Genomic DNA, 18,757 nt, shown 5'->3' with positions numbered 1-18,757 from the left:
CTACTTGTTTGAATTTAATTTATATCAAGTCAACTCAAAGACTTATTCAAATCATGCAAGTGGGTAATAAATTTCTATTGGATTTCTGTCCCCTATATTATTTGCAAACATTTTTATTTCGCACAAAAATCTTAATCCCACTGATACACAATCTAATAATAATAATAATAATAGTAATAATGCATATTGTATTCGAACATTAAGAGCATGAAAAACGATGAAAACACTTAATTTTACCTCCTCGCCATAACACGATTACAGTCAAAACTTCATTACGAAGAAAAACGCTGCATTCTTTTCAAGAATTTGTTATTTATTAAATAAAATACTTGTAAAAATTCATGTAGAATAGAGTAGCGTTCGGTTGTACCGTAGGTTAGTTGACTCGTTTATGTTTTGGTACTGGTCACTCGATAATCGACAGGTTCAAACGTTTTCCTTCTATAAAGTTGGACCTATTTCTTGGGGGGGCTATATACATTTGTCAGAAGCGCGGCGGTGTTTCGACCGGTCAGACGTCCCCGATCTCGCAGTGGTTCCACTAGGAAAAAAACGTGCTTAGGTTGTTTTCATGCGAAAAAATCTGTTTCGTGTTTTTATTTCATCTGTATGCTCTTTCGTTGTGTCGATACTTGACCATGACAATTTTACAGTGCTCGCTGTGTTCTTAAGTAACGGTCGATGCTAATGTATATTTACACTCGAAGGAATTATGAAAACTGCCGTCTAATATTACGAGAACTTCTAACATTACAAGTAAGTAGTCGACACCTTTTACGCAACGGTTAATTTTACTGCCAGTGTAATATAATTTTAATTAACAGAGACAGGGTTCCATGTAATCTTCGATTCGAAGTTTGAACGCATTCAGAAGTCACTCTCATTCAAGAAGACGTTTCTTCGCAGTGATTTGATTCAGCGGTAACTTGCGGACAACGTCGTAAATGACCGTTACACTGGCGTCTTATTAGATCGTGTGCACAAATGAACAATCAGAAATCAGACAACGGGTACGTAAGAGATGTTCCGGTCAGCCGGAAATTAAGACGGCGCGAATAGAACAGAATGAATCACGTTCGCACGTAGGAATTTGTGTCATGAATTTACAATTCGAAGTGCAGTCGTTCGTTAACGAACCGTTTATGCACAGACGGGATATATGATATAGAAAGTGCCCGTTTAATTTAACGCTTTTTTGCCTGCTCTTTCTAGAAAGATGCCAGATCACTTACTGCTTGCATGGAGTTTATGTTACTTAAGAGTAATTATTTTTCGCGCTGATTATTTCTAGAATTAATTAGACAGGGTAATTTGCAGAATGTTGACCGGACCGCTTTCCGAAAACCGGACTCCTCCGAGGGTAGCCAGAGGCAGAGGAATGGCAATTAGTTCTTTGCTGCCTGATAAATGTCTCTGCAACAGGCCTCATTCATACGTGCTTTGCAATGTTTGCGGATATTTGACAACAGGCAGAGTACGTTACTTTTGTCCTGTTCATCCACAGGTTTGTTGCCTTTTTTGATAACCATCTTTTAAGTGCAATATTGGTCTCTGTGACCTGCCAATTTATACTGTTTGCTTTTTTCTCCTTTTTCAGACAATCTTCTTGCTTGACATTGCACAATGTCCACAATGCAGAACATATGGATATATGTTGACTGAGTTTTGAAGTTATTCGAGAGACCAATCTATTCTAAATATGTAAGCTTAGACGGTTAGAACATGCGTATCATTTCTTATGTGTATATACATTATTTTATTTTTATCATATATCCATTTGCGGTATGTTTTATTTTTTATACACATATTTGTACTAAGCTAAGCTATCAAATGTAAAGGTACTCGATAATTTATGCATAAGATTAAATGGGATTTATTTTCTTCTAAATGTATAATCGTATTTTATATCCTAAACCAAGTAGGTAAACCTGGCATATCATTTGGTTCTACAAATTTCTTATATTCCTTCATTGTCTCCTCAAAGCGCTCTTCCTCACTCTTTCCTTCTTGTGGTGGGAACAGATCTGGAAAAGTGAATTTCTGACCCTTTTTCTGCAATTATAAAGAATACATATGAATATATCAATACAATCTGCTTAATTCTTATTAAACGTGAATAGAAACAAATGTTCTACCTACCAATGAAATATGAGCCACTTTATAGTCGTCGTCTTTAATTACACATTTATATTTTGGACATATTTTTGTATCTCCCATTGCAATCCTAGTTCTAACATCAGCCGGAGTCACATTGTAGATCTTTTCTAAATAATTATGAATGTCGTGCTTTGTCATTTCCATCGAACAATGGAATGTGACAACAGAGTCTGGTTGCTTGGTAGTGCTAACAATCTTCATCCAAAAGTTTGGGAGGAATACTCTAAGTTGTGGATTTCCAATTTGGTACAAAGGATACCTAAAGACCGACAATATTTATAACAATGGATACGATACTAATATCTCAGAAAATTCTTTTAACAGCATTGTAAGAACGTTGCTTGTTTGCGTATTACTATAATTGTACGTACCACCGAGTAGACATTTTGTAGTCCGATTAGAAAAATTTGTTGGTACAACACTCAATGATTCGTTTACTTTTAATTTATCTTTTATGCAGTGAACATAACCTCGTATACAATATAATTTAATGACGCCATCTGTGTCGAAAAGCTAAAATTGGTAGCCTTATTCGATTGTAACGCCTCTACTGGAAAAACCATGAAGCTTTCTTCGAAATCCGTCCAGCGCCAATTGGTGCAGCGGTAAAACGCTCAAACTGTTCGCTAATTTACCATCAGTCGAATTTGGCTAACAGTTTGAGCGTTTTGTCACTGCACTAATTGGCGCTGTACGGACATCAAAAGGAGCTTCACTTTTTCTCCGCAAGAGGCGCCACGTACTAACGTTTTCTGTTGTATCGACAATTTATTAATATCGATTGAATTAACGAATAAGGTTTTGCAACCTTGTAAATATTGATTCAACTGTTATTGTTTCCTACCAACGTGTCATTCAGTTTATAATAAATTTTCTTAGAGAGAACACATATCTATTGAACAGGAATAATTTATTATTTTAATAATTTGATATAGGACACTTAATTAAATTACAAGTGTAGAGTGGAAATATTTTAATTACTTAGTTTATTTATAAAGAAAACCTCCACAGAATGTAGGGTCGCCAGAAAACATTAATAATGACAATTTTTGTATATTTTGCAGATATTTGTTGTAGAAGAAGTGAAGAGGATCGTGATAGATGAAGGTATTACGTTAAATTTCATTGTATTTTAACTCGTTTGGCATTTTAGCGCAATCCACAATGTTTGTACTTACTGGTAGGACTGAAAAGGTTCCATTTTTCAAAGCCAGTTTTTATTCACATTTAGAGTATTTATAATCATTATAATAAGTTTATAATAATAATAATTATTATTACTATTGTTATTATATAATTATTATACATATAATGATATATAGAATTATATACAAGAATCCTCTCTCTTTCTATCTCTATCTATCTATCTATATATGTATATATGTATATATATACATATACAATTCTTGTGCGTAAGAATTATATAGACCAATCTGTCGATTCAAAAAATCAAAAGATTCAATACTTGCCTTTGCCAAACTTTTGTCTTTAATGTAAGCCTCAAGAAAGAAGACCAGGAAAGAAGATTAAGGAGAGCCTATCGCCCTAGGGTATTACTTTAAGAGTAGTTGTTAAGCTTTTTGTAGAACGATGTAAAAAGGAACTCCGATGAAACTTCGACTCCGTTTAACTTCCATTATGCTAAGGGAATGTTGGTTTTATCAATTTACCGTTGATTTCACCTGATTTCGTTTGGGTCTTTAATAATCAACCGTCGCTCGACAATATTTGTCAAAAAAGATATTCATAAATTGCCATTACGTGTGCAAGAATGCAATAAGTAATGATAGAAATTGTAGCGTAATAAATAAGTTACATTAATATTAAATTAATATCAAATGAAAATAAATTAATATTGGGATAATATTAAATTAAAGTGAATTAATATTGAATTAATATTAAATTAAAGTAAATATCATTACGTGTACAAACATATTATCATTTTCTTCAATCATTTTCCGGTACACTTGATAGAAGGGATTTGTCGATAGGGAACTCGGGTGGCGACATGAGACAGGTATGAAGAAATAATCGTTCGCCTTCCAATAGTGAATGATGACATACGATTTATTGTACAGTAACAATCGTTCGTTTATATACACATCTACGAGTTCAGCGCTGGGACTCTCTCCACCTCCTATGTTTGGTCCGCTCCTATGCGAAGAGCTGTCTGACTACACGGAATCACAAGAATCCACACCGTTCCGCAAACTTCCGGCCCGTGCGCGAGCTTCCTTCGGCAACCCCTCTTACTTTCTAGAAACTAATCTATTGCGACAGCGGTACAAGAGTCTGTACAATATTTACACGCGGAGAACTCGGCCGCTCAATACGCTTGGTTCCCGCCGGAATCGATCCCTTTATTACACGAGCGGAGATAAAATATTGTCTCCTTAGACCTAAGTTCGGTACACAGTTCCGGGAAACCCGCACCTCCTCCGCCGACGAAAATTACAATCCAAGTTTCCGGAAGCGACACGCCGTCGTCCCGGTGACTTAAATCACCGTCGCCCGACGCCGTTGCTCGCCCGAACCATTCATTTTTGTCGCGAGGCTGTTCGCCGCGAATCGAGTTTCACCGGGGGGCGAGGGGGGCGTCGGTAAGGGCGAAGGGAAATTCGCGTTCGAATTGCGGTTGTCCAAACGAAACCGTGGCCGACGCGCGCTGACCCTTCGTCTGCGGAAACTTTCGGCAATTTATTAACCCATTAACTGCCACGATCCACGTTTTGGGGGGAGTTTCGAATTTTACGTGCACCGCTTGGCGCGAAGAATGTATCGTGTGCGTTCGACAGTTTAATTTCATTTCGTTCAGCCGATATTGTTTATAACAGAGGCTCTGTATTTTCTGTTTCGTTTCTTTTTCACGGGCGAACAAAATTTCGAGAGCGTTTGCGAGTCGTGTCCGATGAAATTATTGCACTCGGGGTATGATATTTTTGGGGGTTTGTTTTTTATATTATCACTTTACCGACCGGTTGTCTATAAATTGGCTTTTGACCTCCGATTTTCATAGATTTGTTGTTTGTATTATTGAGATAAACGTGTCGGTTTGTACTAGTGTAAGCTTTAATATTATTATATAATGTTTTCAATAGTAGTCATCGACGAAATGTAATAATAGTGGAAAGTAAAATTTAACGTTGAGCTATTGTAAGCTCTAATATTGTTATATAATCTTTTCAATAATAGATATCCTTTCGCCATTAATGAAATAAATAAAGTAAAAATTGAAACGGAAATTTAACATTGAACTACTGTAATCTCCAATATTTTTATACAATTCTTTAAAGATTAGATTAATAAAATAAATAATAATTAATAAAATAAATAAAATAGATGGCGTAAATATTGTTCAGAGTTAACATTATGAAAATATGAACTTGTTAATAGAATTAATCCCTATAATAACTCTATAATAACAGAAACATTTATGGACGGTAAAGTGTTATAATTAAATACCATACAGAAACATATAATTCAGAACATATAAAATAACTCATACTATAGAAATATGTTGTTCCTTATTAATTTTTATTTCTCTTCGCAATCCGCATTTGGATCTTTCTAAAAAGTATAAAATACCGCAACAATAAACCGTAATTTGAATATAATCATATAATCACGTAACATACATATTACGCATACACGTGAATTTTTCCATGAAAAATTGAAACAAAATTTGGCAGTTAATGGGTTAAGTACAGCAAGCTTCGATCACAAAAATACGTTAAAATCCCTCGAAACAAAGGAACCACAAACGACTCGTTCCTCTGGCTGTTACGTTCAAGCACATTCCGCGACAAAAGACTGTCTTTTATTTCATACATCCCGCGACAGACGAAACAATAGAAACACTCTGGCACTTCGTTTTCGCCGCACGGGAACCCAAAGGGAGATCGAACTGGATTCGTCGAGGCGTTCAATCGCGGCACCGTTCCCCGATATCTCCAGCTTGCTGGTAACCCGACGGAATCGTCGATCCGGAAGCGTTCCAAGCCAGAAAAGGAGCTTCGAAACGGCGGCAGCTCTTCAGTCCAGAAGACTAACTGTCTGCCAGCAAGCCAGTCAGATCGGAGGTTTGGATCCTCGTCTCGGAGGTTTCGTTGGGCGTGTCCGGGGAGTCTGGCGCGACCAGGGGCTCGGTCTGGTAGCTGTCGCCCCTGCGGCAGGGGTGCACGATGGTCTTGGAGCCGGTGCAGAGTTTCTCGACCTGCGCGCTCCTTCTCCAGGCCTTGTTGCCCGAGGAACTGCCGGCCGGACTACCAAAGAGCAGCAAGCAGATCCGCCTCCATCCGGCAGTCGTCGTTCTCGGATCCTCGGACTTCTCGTTCCTCAGCTCCTTCCTCGCCACGTCCTTCTTCTCCTCGTCGCCGGTTTTGTAGAGGCGCTCGACCTCGTTCGAGGATCGCTCCTCCGTGCCCGCCATGCTCCTGTCCAGGCTCAGGAACCGGCAGATCCTCCCGAGGAACGTGCCCGGTTCCGAGGAGGCTTCGTTCTTCCGGCCGGTCGACGCGATACTCTTCATCGTCTCGACGATCCGCTTCTTCAGCCGCGAAATGTCCATCGACTGGATCTTACGCACGGACGAACACTCCTTCGCCGGCTCGTCCGTCGCGTTTGCGGCCTGGCTGGCTGCCTTCGGCCGGTCCTCCGACGTGGACAGAATTTTCACGCGGCTGATGCGCCGTTGCCTCAGAAAACGTATCGCGAACACCTGCGAAATAACACGGGTCATGTAGCGATTACTTGTTGATACAGTCACAGAATCGTTGAAACGATCGCTTTAGGTGGATGTTCCTTGTTCCCTAATTGGACGAATATGTAGGATGTCTTAGAAAATGGGTAGCGAGGTGCTGAAAGTCATTTCAAGCAACTTTTTCCTTTACAAAATGTTTCTGCGAGCCATCGTTTACAAGTTATTGATGTAAAAAAGGGACGAACGAGAAGCGAGAGCGGCTGGCGCGAGGCGGTTGAAGTTGCGCTCATTGGCTCGGCCGCCTCGCGTCAGCTGACCTCGCGTCAGTTGATCTCGCGTTTCATTGGTCACTATATTTCGTCAATAATTCATTAACGGTGGCTCGCAGAAAATGTTCGTAAAGGAAAGAATTGCTTTAAATCGTCTCAGGAATCTCTCGCTTCCGATTGCGAGTAAATTTTCGGATATCTTACAGTACCATTGTCCTCATAATTCTCGAAACGCTACAGATACTGGCAGGTGGACTTTTTGATCGAATTTCAGAAACGTATCTCGACCTTTCGTCAAGGATTAAAGGTGGAAATGGAACAATTTCAGCTGTCGCTGAAATGAAAATTAATTCACTTTGCTCGCCTAGTCGCGCGCTACGTCTCCCAACGTTCTCATATTTTGCCGCGAGCTCGTCGCAGAAGAAAAGCCTTTATGGTTACGTTGTCGCAGTAGGAAGCTCTCACGGGATACGGTTTATAATATAATTCGTCGCAGGCTCGTGTTACCGTCGCCGCTTTAATCCTATCTCCGGATGAATTTCCTGCTGCTTTGGCGGCGTCGCAGATCGGAAGTTGGCCAAGTTGCGTGGGATCGAATGTACAATATATTTCCCGCGACATCTTCCCGCGTTTAATTGCCGTACCGAAAATGTTCCCACGCGACGCCGGGTATGTTTAACGATAAATGTACCATGATGTAAATGTGACTGGTTCGTGTTAACTTGTTAACACATACTTATTATATTCTATATTAACGCATACATATTAACTGAATTAAATAAAACGTGTTTTATAACTTTTTATAGCAATATCAGCTTGTTATAATAATAACTAAATAAAATTGCCTTTTATATAAAGATATGCATATATTATAGATATTTATATATTCAACAATTTACAATGGAACTTATTTTACAATTTCAATGCATAGATGCATATATGTATTCTATTTTATAGTAATTGAAATTGTAAAATAGGTTTTATTGGAAATTGTTGAATATGTATTTATGTGAATATATATGTATATATAGATTTGGATCTAGAGTAACAAAAATTCCATCAAAATTTTAATTTTATAATATACAATATAATAAATAATAATATACAATATAGAATAATAAAAGGACTAACGTTAGTCTGAAGTTTTAATAACGTTCGAATGAAACCTAATCGTAAATAAATGGTAAACAATGTTCCGTCGTCCAAATATGAATGAACCAAAACGAATACGAGATATAATAAAAAAAGTGACTAAAATTCTCTTCGTCTCTCTACCGTTTTATATCGCGGCTGCATATTTTTTGCACACTTGCAGAAAATCTGCAGTCCGCTTGTCACCGAACTTTTGCAACTCTTTATATACGCGGCGCCGTTTTTATATTTAATTTCGTAGAAGCCAAAGCGGGTAACTAATTTTCCTTCCATTGGCTAAAAGTTGCTGGTGTTAATGGTTGTATACTAGTCCGCTCGCGCTTTTTCCTCGGGCTCGCGGAAAAAAAATTTGCACCGGCGAAAATCGAATTGACCGATTCGTCGTTACACGGTCGAACGTGTACACGGGCGTTCCGAGGGATCCACGAGGGAAACAGAAAGTCCCGGTAATAAAATCGCGCTCGCGACAATTGCGTTCGCGGGGACACCGTGGACGGCCTGGCGGCCCCTTTGCGCGTTCCGCCCAACTTTTTAATTGACAAGACACGTAATTGGTTTTACACGGATATTCAACGCGTTCATGGCACGTCCCTCCGCGGCGGGAAGGTGCTTTTAACTTGTCACGCATGGATCACCCGCGAGAGCTATTCTCTGCCCGCGACGGATCTCTGCTGCTTCGAGGATTGCTCGAACGTTTCCGGGCATTGGACAAAGTTATGTCAAGATTATGCATAAGGCTTTATATAAGTTATGTCAAGTTATATGTCATGATTATGTATAAGGTTCTATATAAAGTTATGTCAAGTAATATCTCAGGTTATGTATAAGTTTTTGTATAAAGTTATGTCAAGTAATTTGTCAGGTTATGTATAAGTTTTTGTATAAAGTTATGTCAAGTAATATCTCAGGTTATGTATAAGATTTTGTATAAAGTTATGTCAGGTTATATGTCATGATTATGTGGAAGGTTTTGTATAAAGTTATGTCAAGTAATATCTCAGGTTATGTATAAGTTTTTGTATAAAGTTATGTCAAGTAATTTGTGAGGTTATGTATAAGGTTTTGTATAAAGTTATGTCAGGCTTTGTATAAGGTTTTGTATAAAATTATGTCAATCTATATGCCACGGTTATGTGTAAGGTTTTGTATAAAGTTACGTCAATCTATAGATAGATTACTCTTTTTAATTACTCTTAATTTCGCGCATTCCACAATAAAATCCTGACACTATTTTATGGTGTTTCCAATTATTTCTCCAGTAGATGAATGTCTTTTGTTATCGATACCACTTTTAACTAATTGTCGACAAAATTAATGTAAGTACGTATATGGGTTTACTTACTGAAATCATCAGCAGAAGAAAGAGAACGATCGCCGCGATGTACCAATAATCGGTCAAAAATCTCTGGAAGTTCGCTAAACTAGCATCTGACAGCAGCAACCTCCTCAGCGTTGCCAATGGTCCACTCGGATCCACCTGTAATCAAGATTTCATCTTAACCCTTTGAAACATAACAGTTCGATAATGTAAACTGAACATAATTATTTAATTTCTTTTTAAATTTCAGACGTCGCGTCACAGAGAAAACCATGAATATTGACGACGTGTGTCAACGTGTTAACCCTTTTAAAGTCATTTCGACAGTGCCGATTATGATAATCGGACTGCGAATGTTTACGTCGACGCATATGCTCATGGGAGAGAGAAGAAATTTATGGGTGTCGGGGAGGAATTTGTTTTATCATTAAAGGATTTCAAAAATATAATTTCTTTTCTGAAAATTTTGCATATCGTGTATTTTGCTCATCGCATATTTTGCATATTGCATGTGCTTTGCATATTGCATATTTCGTGCACGTATTTGTTTTATTTCTATATACAGGGTGTTCACGATGTTACCAATTATTGATTTCCATTTTCCGAGAATTATTGTGATCAGAGCAAAATGGGAGAGGAGAGAGTTCTATAGTTTTTTTCTGGTCAATAGAATAGCGTGCGTCAATTTTGCATGTTTATATTATTTTTTGAGAAGTGAAGGTGGTTTCCCTTCAATTTTTTAAATGGAATACTCTATATTTTTCTTTCACCGCCATGAGCCATAGTGATCTTAAAAGTCACTACAATACAGTACACGAGCGAACTTGTCTTGACATACGCTTCCATATTACATACAAAAATATATAGCATTTCATATAAAAAATTAAAGATCAGCTTCATTTCTCGAGAAATAATATAACTATGGAAAATTTATATACACTGTTCTATTAAACATAAAATAACTATAAAACTTTTTCCTCTTTCATTTTTATTTAATTTTACATGATAAAAGGGCACTAATCGACAGATTATAGTAAAACTAATTGTAAATATTGTAAATAGCAGCAAGTACAGTAGTAGTAGAAGTAGTAACAACAATATGCAGTAAATAATATGTACTACCAGTAAATAGTGCGGATAGTAAAAAACTTTGCATACAGTTTTCAGACTTTTTGCATAAGTATTTCATATACCCGAATACATCCTGCATTAATTTTGCATATATTTTGCATATTTCGACATATAAATTTAGCATAAACATGCGCAGTCCGCCGATAATATTTAAAAGTCCTGGGAGCAGTATTGGACGTGCCGTTAATAAATCTTGCGAAACGAAAATACCGCACGACTGAAAAACAAGTTTTCACAATGGTTTATCACGGTCTTAAAATAATTGGCGCAACAAAGGAATAAACATGTTGCAAAACGCAAAGAACGAACGGTTCGCGGATTGATCGCGTTCAAGTCGGCCGTGATTCTGGTTGTCAAGTACGCTGGTACGGGCGGCATGGATAGAATCTTACCTCTCGACATCTTTGGAAGACGTCGCAATAGCCATTGTAGTCGTTGCACGGCGTGCCTGGCTTCGACAGCATGTCAGGAACATCGTAGGGCGCCGAGTTCCATGCGAACGACGACCTGCAAAAGGGAACGGGTCTCCTGTGATGTCTGGCTTATCTGATCCGCGCCCCTATGTTTGACTGTTCCGCGGCGAGCGTCTGTCACACCACCATCGTTCTACGAAATCTCGATCGATTTTTAACCGGAGACGCGAGACGTTGCCGTTCAACCCTCGCCCGTTTATCGCCCTTAAAATTTCCGGCCGAGAGGAGACCACCAACTCAGTGGAGACTGAGCTTAAGGTATCATAAAATTCGCGGTACAGGTTATGTTAAAATTCGCGGTACAAGTGTTATCGCGTAAGAATATATGGTTCTTGCGATGTGGTCTAGGGAGGTGCAAAATAAATGAATAGGACGATACAGTTTAGTTGGTTATTCTTAGGAAAATTATATAATAGGGTACGATTACATTTGATTGAGAGACTAAGAGGTGAAATTAGGGTGATGGTTGGTTCTCTGTGCAGTCTGGAGTAGAAGGTATGACGAGGTTTTGTCAAGCATTCGTTACGAGTGCACGTAAGTCGAGAGACCAAGAGATATAGTTAGGGAGACGATCGGTTCACTATGTAGTTTAGTGCATAAGGAATGCAAGGTCGAAGGTCCCGCCATGGCGCGAGTCACGCCGAGTGGTAGCATGGAGTGACTGTGCGAAAATAGCCGGCGATGTAATCGATCAAACGTGTTCGCGCGGTTATCGCTTTGGGTTCTAATTTCTTCGCGCGGGGAGAGACACGGCGCGCCGTTCCGTGGAGCGTACGGACGTAGAAACTATTCCCATAGCGAAACGACTGACGCAGACACTCGCCCCCCGACGGAAACCGCGTGTATATACAATGATCGTCGTCTCTCTCTCACAGGCATGGTTGATCCTCTCCCGGCAATTTACAGCAGAGTTCGCAGCTCTTGGTAGGAGGATCCTCGGGGCCGGCGATGCACTGACAGGATTCCAAGCCATAAGCCAGGCAAATGCTGCCGGTGCATTCCTGGAAGCAATGCGAGAGCCCGATAAAGTGTCAGCCTACATGCATAAACCTCTAAATACGAGGTAATTTCCGGTGGAGGGGGGCCGCCGCCGAAGATAGATAAACCCGAGGACTTGAACGTTATTCGCGAACGAGCCGCGTCTGTACGCAGCCGCTTGCCCCGTTCGCGAGACCCTGGAACACACCTCTGCGCCGCGAAAGTAATTTTCGAAATTATCCCGGCCTGTTTGCCAGCACGCCGCTGCAACAAGGCACACATGCCCGCGTATCGTCGGGCGACGGGTGCTCGCCTCGACGTCCTCCGCTTCGACCAGAACGTTCTCTTCTGCGCCGCTGACAGCGCGCGTCCCCCATTCTCGCAGCCCATCGTTTCCTCGCTCTTTTTATTGTGCCGCCAAACGGAAACCCGGTTCGGGAGAAAAAAGGATTCCCTGGGTATGAATTCGCGTGCATTCGCGTGTTGAGCGGTCCGGAACGCCGCGGAACGGACTTCGCCGATGATATTACGGGCCCTGCCGTTATCCGACACTTTGCTCGAGTACGTTGCGCTACCTTTCTGCCATTCGTTTTTCCTTACTTCCGCGTCATGCCGTTTTATTGGTTTCATGGTGTGACTAAGAAAAATGAATTTTTCACCTAACCATCTCGGTGATTTTCTTTTAAAAAGAATGGAAAGAGGAATTGATTTCTGCTAAAATAATATATAACTATGTTGAAGCATTGCTGTGTTATTTTGTTTTTTGTTGACTAAAAATATCTTTTATCCAGATTTGGTATTGTAGAATTAGTATTAAACAATTTCCATACGTAATTTATTATCAATTACTGGGTGGGTGGTATGATAAATATTTATGTAGACGCGACGTATAAAACTCTGTATACACATATATCGACAGAATGCTTAGAAAGTATATAATATACATATAAATGTGATAATAAATATATAACATGTAGCATGTTATATGACATATGAGTGTAAAAAGTAGTATAGAGTGGAATAGAGTGTAACCAAGTAGAATTGCTTCGAATAGAGTATAATATAATGTAGAGTAGAGTAGAATAAAGCAGAATAGAGTGCAATAGAGTGGAATAGAGCAGAATAGAGTGGAATAGAACAGAATAGAGTGCAATAGAGTGGAATAGAGTTTAATAGAGTGGAATAGGCTATAACAGAGGGAATAAAGGGACTAATATAGAATAGAGCAGAATAGAGCGGAATAGAGTAGAATATAATGTAAAATAGGTTATAGCTGAGCGAAATAATATAGAACATAATAGAGTGGAATAGAGTGTAACAAAATATAATTACTTGGAATAGAGTAGAATATCATGTAGAGCAGAGTGGAATAGAGCAGAATAGAGGGGAATAAAGTGAGAAATATAATATAATATAATAGAATAGAGAAACTAATATAGAATAGAGCAGAATAGAGTGAATTAAAGTGGAATAGAGTAGAATATAATGTAAAATAGGTTATAGCAGAGTGAAATAATATGGAACAGAGTGGAATAGAGTGGAATGACGCGGTTCAAATATTTGGTTTCCGTCAATTGTTGTGGAACCAAACTTCATTCCGATTCATCTTGATTAAATGATTACGTACCGTTCTCCTGGGAATGCTAGTAGCATCCACTATCTCCGGCACACTATATCGTGGATTTCCATCGAGCGTACTCTCGACATTATACGTAGCCTAGCGCGGAAAGAACTTAACGGTACACCCTAATATCTGATGGTACCCGAATTGCAATAAGACAATTTATTCTCGCGACAACGATTTCCTCTAATACAAGTCCGCGGAGCACGGTAACCGACAAGTAGTTGTCCGTGGAAGCGAACGGTTCGAATAAAAATCTAATTATCCCGAGCAAGATTGTTTCCCGGATTTTATTGACGCCGTTAATGGGTTCGGATGGGTCGGCTGGTTCCGGAACGGTCGTTTCCACGGCGTTGTATCGCATCGATTCCGCGTCGTCCAATTATCGAAGAATTAGGCCCGTATCGCGGCCGGGCGAGCCTCACATAATTACACGCTATCTTTGGAAACAAAAAGCCCCGGTGGCTGCAGCCACTGCCGGCAACGGCATAGAGCACGCGCGCGGTGCACCGCCGCACGGTCGGGTCAGAGTCATCTCTTCCGGTTGCAGCTGCGAGTAGAAACATTCGATTACAGTCGGCCAAGCGGAAAACGCGTTTCGGCCGCACACGTGCAACAGTTCGACGGTATGCACTGCTGGGCCAGGAATCGATACCGCCGACATGCCCGCCTTCTAATATGCAAGTACAATACCTGCATGGTTGAGACGGGGATAGTCAGCTGCCGGTCGCAATTTGCTTCCGCGTTTCCGCGCCGTCGGCGGACAATGAGCCCGGGATGTAATGTTCTTAGTTCATGGAACGTTGCGTTTACCAACCGCGTCTATTTAATCATCGTATCTACCATCGACCGCGGCGAGCCGAAACGAAATTTTTCCTCGTCTCTGCCCGCGACGGAAGCGCTCGCGGATCGCCCGCCTATCAAGCACCGTGGTAAAGCGATTCGCTAGATATCTCTGATTGTACGGATGTTTTGGTAGTTTTGCATTTTTTTGGTGATACAGAATTGCTGGTGTGCCTGGGGAGGGATGACTTCTGTGGCGATCTGACGTAAAATAAATTTTGTCGCAATGGTGGCTTAGCTTGGAATTAGTTATGGATTGTTTGGGAAAAAGCGGATACGATTTCGGCCGACTCTTTGTAGTTGTCGATATCTTGTGAGGGGGATAGAGAGAGAAAGGATGATAGATGGAAACAGAGAAAGAGAAAACAGAGAAAGTGAAAAAGAGAGAAGGAGAAAAACAGAGGGAGATAAAACAGAGAAAGTGAATAAGAGAAAAAGGGAAAGAGAGAAAAAGAGACGAGCAGAAAAAAAGAGGAAAAGAAAGAGAAAGAGAGAAAAAGAGATAAACGGAAAAAGAGAAAAAGTAAGAGAAGAGAAAATCGAGGCAATCGACAAACTCAACCGTCAGCAGTCGATACGTCGATACACGCTAATGAAAATACTAAATAATACTAAAATTAAAGCGATGCCTCAACATTTCTGTTTCTAATATTTTCCTAAATGAAAATTGTTAACAAAATTCGTCAGATTATTCGAACTATAACGAGACCAAATAGGACACGTTCTTTCAATCTCATCGCCACCTTCGTACTGTGCAATTTTGCTTCAGCAAATATTTCTGTGAAACTTTATAGTTTCGAAGATATTTGAGGTGACGATAGTTATTGCCCCACCCCGTATACAATTATATAATTTACATGCAAATTATCTTAACATAAACACCACGTGTCGCCTTTCACTCGCCACTCGTCCTGCCGCGCGAAACGCAGTGGCGACTGAGAGTCTTTTTAGCATTTATTCGTACTTAATAATTTTCCTAATAGGACCAGAGAATTTTTGTTTCCTGAATTGTCTTTATTTACCTTCGTTTCTATACTTTGACGACAGAAGAATTCATTTTTACTTCGATGTAGAAGAAATTAATAATATTCATATCTAGTAGAGCTCGCATAAAATCTTCAGCACGAGTCTGACTCGTATTTACAGTGCAAGGGGTTAAGGGTTAAAATGATCGGCCTGGCGAGTAATTTCAATGGCAGAGGACCCGAATTTCTCAGGAAACAATGACGCATCGTTCCCGTCTGCCGGCAATAGGAAAAACGGCGACGGAACCCTCGTCTGTATTCCCAGCGCGGTTCAGCCAGCGCGCCGACTCGATCGGTCGTCTCGAGGTTTCTTGACAGATGAATATGCTTCCGACGGCTGAAGGGTGTTTCATTCTGCCTATGCGTTTCCACGGAGACCCCCCGAGCCTTGGATCCAACTCCCGTGGCACGGTTCCTGGGACAGGCGAAGGAAGACGGGCGGAGGACGAGGCGAGCGCGTACGAAAACGCCACGCGTACGGCTCGGGATCGCTCCCCCGGGGATTCTTCTCCGAACAGATCCTAAAGCCCCGTTCGTTTCATTCGCGGAGCACCGCCGGATCTTTTTGCCAGGCACAATCGACGACTAATGGATATTTGAACGCGTTGCTGATCGCTCGAGCTGATCCCCAGAACGGACGCTTTTTTCGGAGGAAATTCGCTGGATGGAGACGGGAGTTGCGAGTTGGATCTCTGGACAATTCAATACTATAAGAGCGGATAACGCGTTAGAACCGTTTACTGGTTCATAGTAATCAGCGTAGTTTGAAGAAATCGTTGAAGTACAACCCGCTCAAGCCATGATCTGTTTCATATTTTTCTTTTCGAAAATTAATCGGCGTTTTCAGTTAGATTTGTTCCTAGATTTTGAATCGATTGTCTTTGGTAACCAATCATTTTGCTAACCAATAAGCTACTCCTGAAAGTGCGTTCGAAGAATTTATCAATTCCAGAACAACAGAATTTCACGTTACTGGAATTAACAAACTGTCAATTTATTGGCAAAAATGTATAGTTTGTACTGAATCTTATTTTGATTAAAAAGAGCTTATTCCGATTTGTGATATGTCGATTTAAAGGTACAGTTTGATCTGATCTCGCGTGTACATTGGTGCTACCATTTTCTGCTGGGACCGCGCGCGGGAGACGACGGCCAGGCGACGGCGGATCCAATGAATAAGAAACTAGCCGAGCTAGTCTCGGGCATTGTCTCAGGGAAATCGTAAATTGGCGCCAGTAATTTCGTCGGGGTCGTCGTCGGCGCTACAACGATTTCATAAATTCGCTCGTAGAGCCTGATGAAACGGGGACTCGGAACTGTTCCGGCGAACTCGTTGTTCCTCGTCCGGCTTGTGGCTAAGTCTTTATTAGAGCGACGCCTCCGCGGCCCGATATTCTAAGCGGAAAGATTTCCGCGCGCGGCTGCGAAACCGGGGGCCGGGGTGTTATTTAGCTGGGTTTTTTTTCTGCAGGGTGTGAGAAATTGTTATGTCGTATGCCATAGACATATACCATAGGCGTACACCATGGATGTATATCATAGACGTATACCTAATAGTTAGGTATATACTATTAGTATATATAATAATATATAATATATAATAAATATATATATTTAATCACAATTATTTAAACAAACTAAATCTATATATTTATATTCTTAGTTAGTCCTTTCGTACAAAACCAATCTAATTTTATTAAAGATAGAAACCGATCTGGCTTACACCGATCTGAACTCGAATCATGTAAGATTTTAAAAGTCGAACAGTATACCATAGATGTATACCATAGACGTATACCATGGACGTATATCATAGATTAGATCGATGGGGATCTCTTAATACATATTCGTCCGTATGCTTTCAAGATCGAATATTGTTATGAATAATTAATTGAATTATTTATTAGAGTAATTAATTCTACTGTTATAGTAAATCAATTAATTACTTGATTGCACTCATTGGGAAGAGCAAACTTGAAGAATTTTATTTCTTAAACTACTTATTATATCGCAGTTAAGACATACTATAAAAATCAACAGTGAGATTGCAATTATTCTACCATTTGCCACCGCGCATTATTGAAAATAAAAAATGGGGTTAAATAAAAATTGAATCGAGCTAATAAGAAATGAATTATAATTATATAACCTAAACGTTTGAAGTTAAACTTCCCTTCCTATTTTGGGAAAACAATTATCTACAAAATCTTATTCAAATCCAAAGGACAGATGCATTTTGGTTAACATTACACAGCAACCATGCTTGTGCTCCAATTTCAATACGACCACCATTGTCTGTATTTTAGGAAAACGGTTGCTTCAGAGTAAATGGTACCTTTTAATAATAAAAAAACTTTGACCTCGAAAGACATGGTCAAGATCACTTTTGCGGAAGGTTTTGTTAACAGTTCACCATCGCTCTAAAGACGTGGAAAATGTTTGCTACAGCTATGACAGAATCTCTTCTTGCACCTCGCTTCTTACGGACGCTGTTACAGGGCGTGCGCGAGAAGAGGTTCCGTTCTTCGCGGTGTTTCGACGATGAGGACATCAGCGATCGCAAAGATCCACGGTGCACGCAAGTTTCTCGATGGCCGCGGAATCTGACAAGCAAATGGATTGACCACTTTCGTAAACTTCCGCTCGTACATCAACGGCCGCGTGAAAAGGTGCGGTCCAAAGAGACGCGACGTGGAACTTTGCGGCCGGATAGAGGGTGGCGGAGAGGGGGGCAGGGGCGGGGCATAGAAATGTGTACACTCACCCCCATGTAGCAGACGAACTCGTCGTTGCATATGGTCTTGTTAGGTTTGCTGATGGATGGCGGACACTGGGGACCACGACCGTCGCAAAAGCTCGCGTCTCTGCACCCGTTGTCGTCCCTGCACTTATCGCCGTTGCGCAGAGTGCAGCCCGATGTGCAGCAGGGACCCTGAAACACGAAACGAACAACACAGTGTCCCGCAGCAACTGGACGCGGGTGGACGGGGAATGGTCGATGCATCGCGAGCATTTCAACTCCTCCGTCGCTCCGCTGATGTCGGTTACATTAAAATATTACCCGATAATTGATGAGCAAACTCGGTGAACA

The 18,757-nt window shown here is 40.5% G+C and overlaps 3 protein-coding genes across 3 annotated transcripts in view; 1 reads left to right on the top strand and 2 right to left on the bottom strand.

Moving 5' to 3' along the window:
- The first annotated feature begins 900 nt into the window (after nt 1-900).
- On the top strand, nt 901-1,726 carry LOC144471592 (uncharacterized). Its single transcript, XM_078183783.1, has 3 exons — nt 901-1,010; nt 1,318-1,504; nt 1,598-1,726. The coding sequence occupies exons 1-3, from the start codon at nt 985-987 to the stop codon at nt 1,667-1,669; spliced, it is 285 nt and encodes a 94-aa protein (XP_078039909.1). The 5' UTR covers nt 901-984; the 3' UTR covers nt 1,670-1,726.
- Nucleotides 1,727-1,902: 176 nt separating this feature from the next.
- Nucleotides 1,903-2,655, bottom strand: Mrpl23 (mitochondrial ribosomal protein L23). The gene is made up of 3 exons (XM_078183782.1): nt 2,529-2,655; nt 2,140-2,416; nt 1,903-2,052 (listed from the first exon to the last, which is right to left on the bottom strand). Exons 1-3 carry the CDS (start codon nt 2,540-2,542, stop codon nt 1,903-1,905), a joined length of 441 nt encoding a protein of 146 aa, XP_078039908.1. The 5' UTR covers nt 2,543-2,655.
- Nucleotides 2,656-5,541: 2,886 nt separating this feature from the next.
- LOC144471082 (disintegrin and metalloproteinase domain-containing protein 10) overlaps nt 5,542-18,757 on the bottom strand; it is a 275,894-nt gene continuing 262,678 nt past the window's right edge. The window contains exons 12-16 of the mRNA XM_078182798.1: nt 18,431-18,598; nt 12,073-12,200; nt 11,119-11,233; nt 9,620-9,754; nt 5,542-6,874 (exon numbers count right to left, since the gene is read on the bottom strand). Of these exons, the coding sequence (XP_078038924.1) occupies nt 6,203-6,874; nt 9,620-9,754; nt 11,119-11,233; nt 12,073-12,200; nt 18,431-18,598 (1,218 nt within the window). The 3' untranslated portion in view covers nt 5,542-6,202. The remainder of the gene's footprint in view (nt 6,875-9,619; nt 9,755-11,118; nt 11,234-12,072; nt 12,201-18,430; nt 18,599-18,757) is intronic.

This window comes from Augochlora pura, chromosome 6, assembly GCF_028453695.1.
Source record: "Augochlora pura isolate Apur16 chromosome 6, APUR_v2.2.1, whole genome shotgun sequence".
Taxonomy (NCBI): Eukaryota; Metazoa; Arthropoda; class Insecta; order Hymenoptera; family Halictidae; genus Augochlora; species Augochlora pura.
Note: the sequence above shows the minus strand (reverse complement) of the source record. Positions and strands in the feature narration are given on the sequence as shown.

Coding starts and splice junctions, on each gene's coding strand:
- LOC144471592 (XM_078183783.1), top strand. CDS start 985: ATGAACAATCAGAAATCAGACAACGG. Junction 1,011..1,317: donor AATCAGAAATCAGACAACGG/GTACGTAAGAGA, acceptor GGTAATTTGCAG/AATGTTGACCGGACCGCTTT. Junction 1,505..1,597: donor TTTGTCCTGTTCATCCACAG/GTTTGTTGCCTT, acceptor CTCCTTTTTCAG/ACAATCTTCTTGCTTGACAT.
- Mrpl23 (XM_078183782.1), bottom strand. Junction 2,053..2,139: donor AAGTGGCTCATATTTCATTG/GTAGGTAGAACA, acceptor TTATAATTGCAG/AAAAAGGGTCAGAAATTCAC.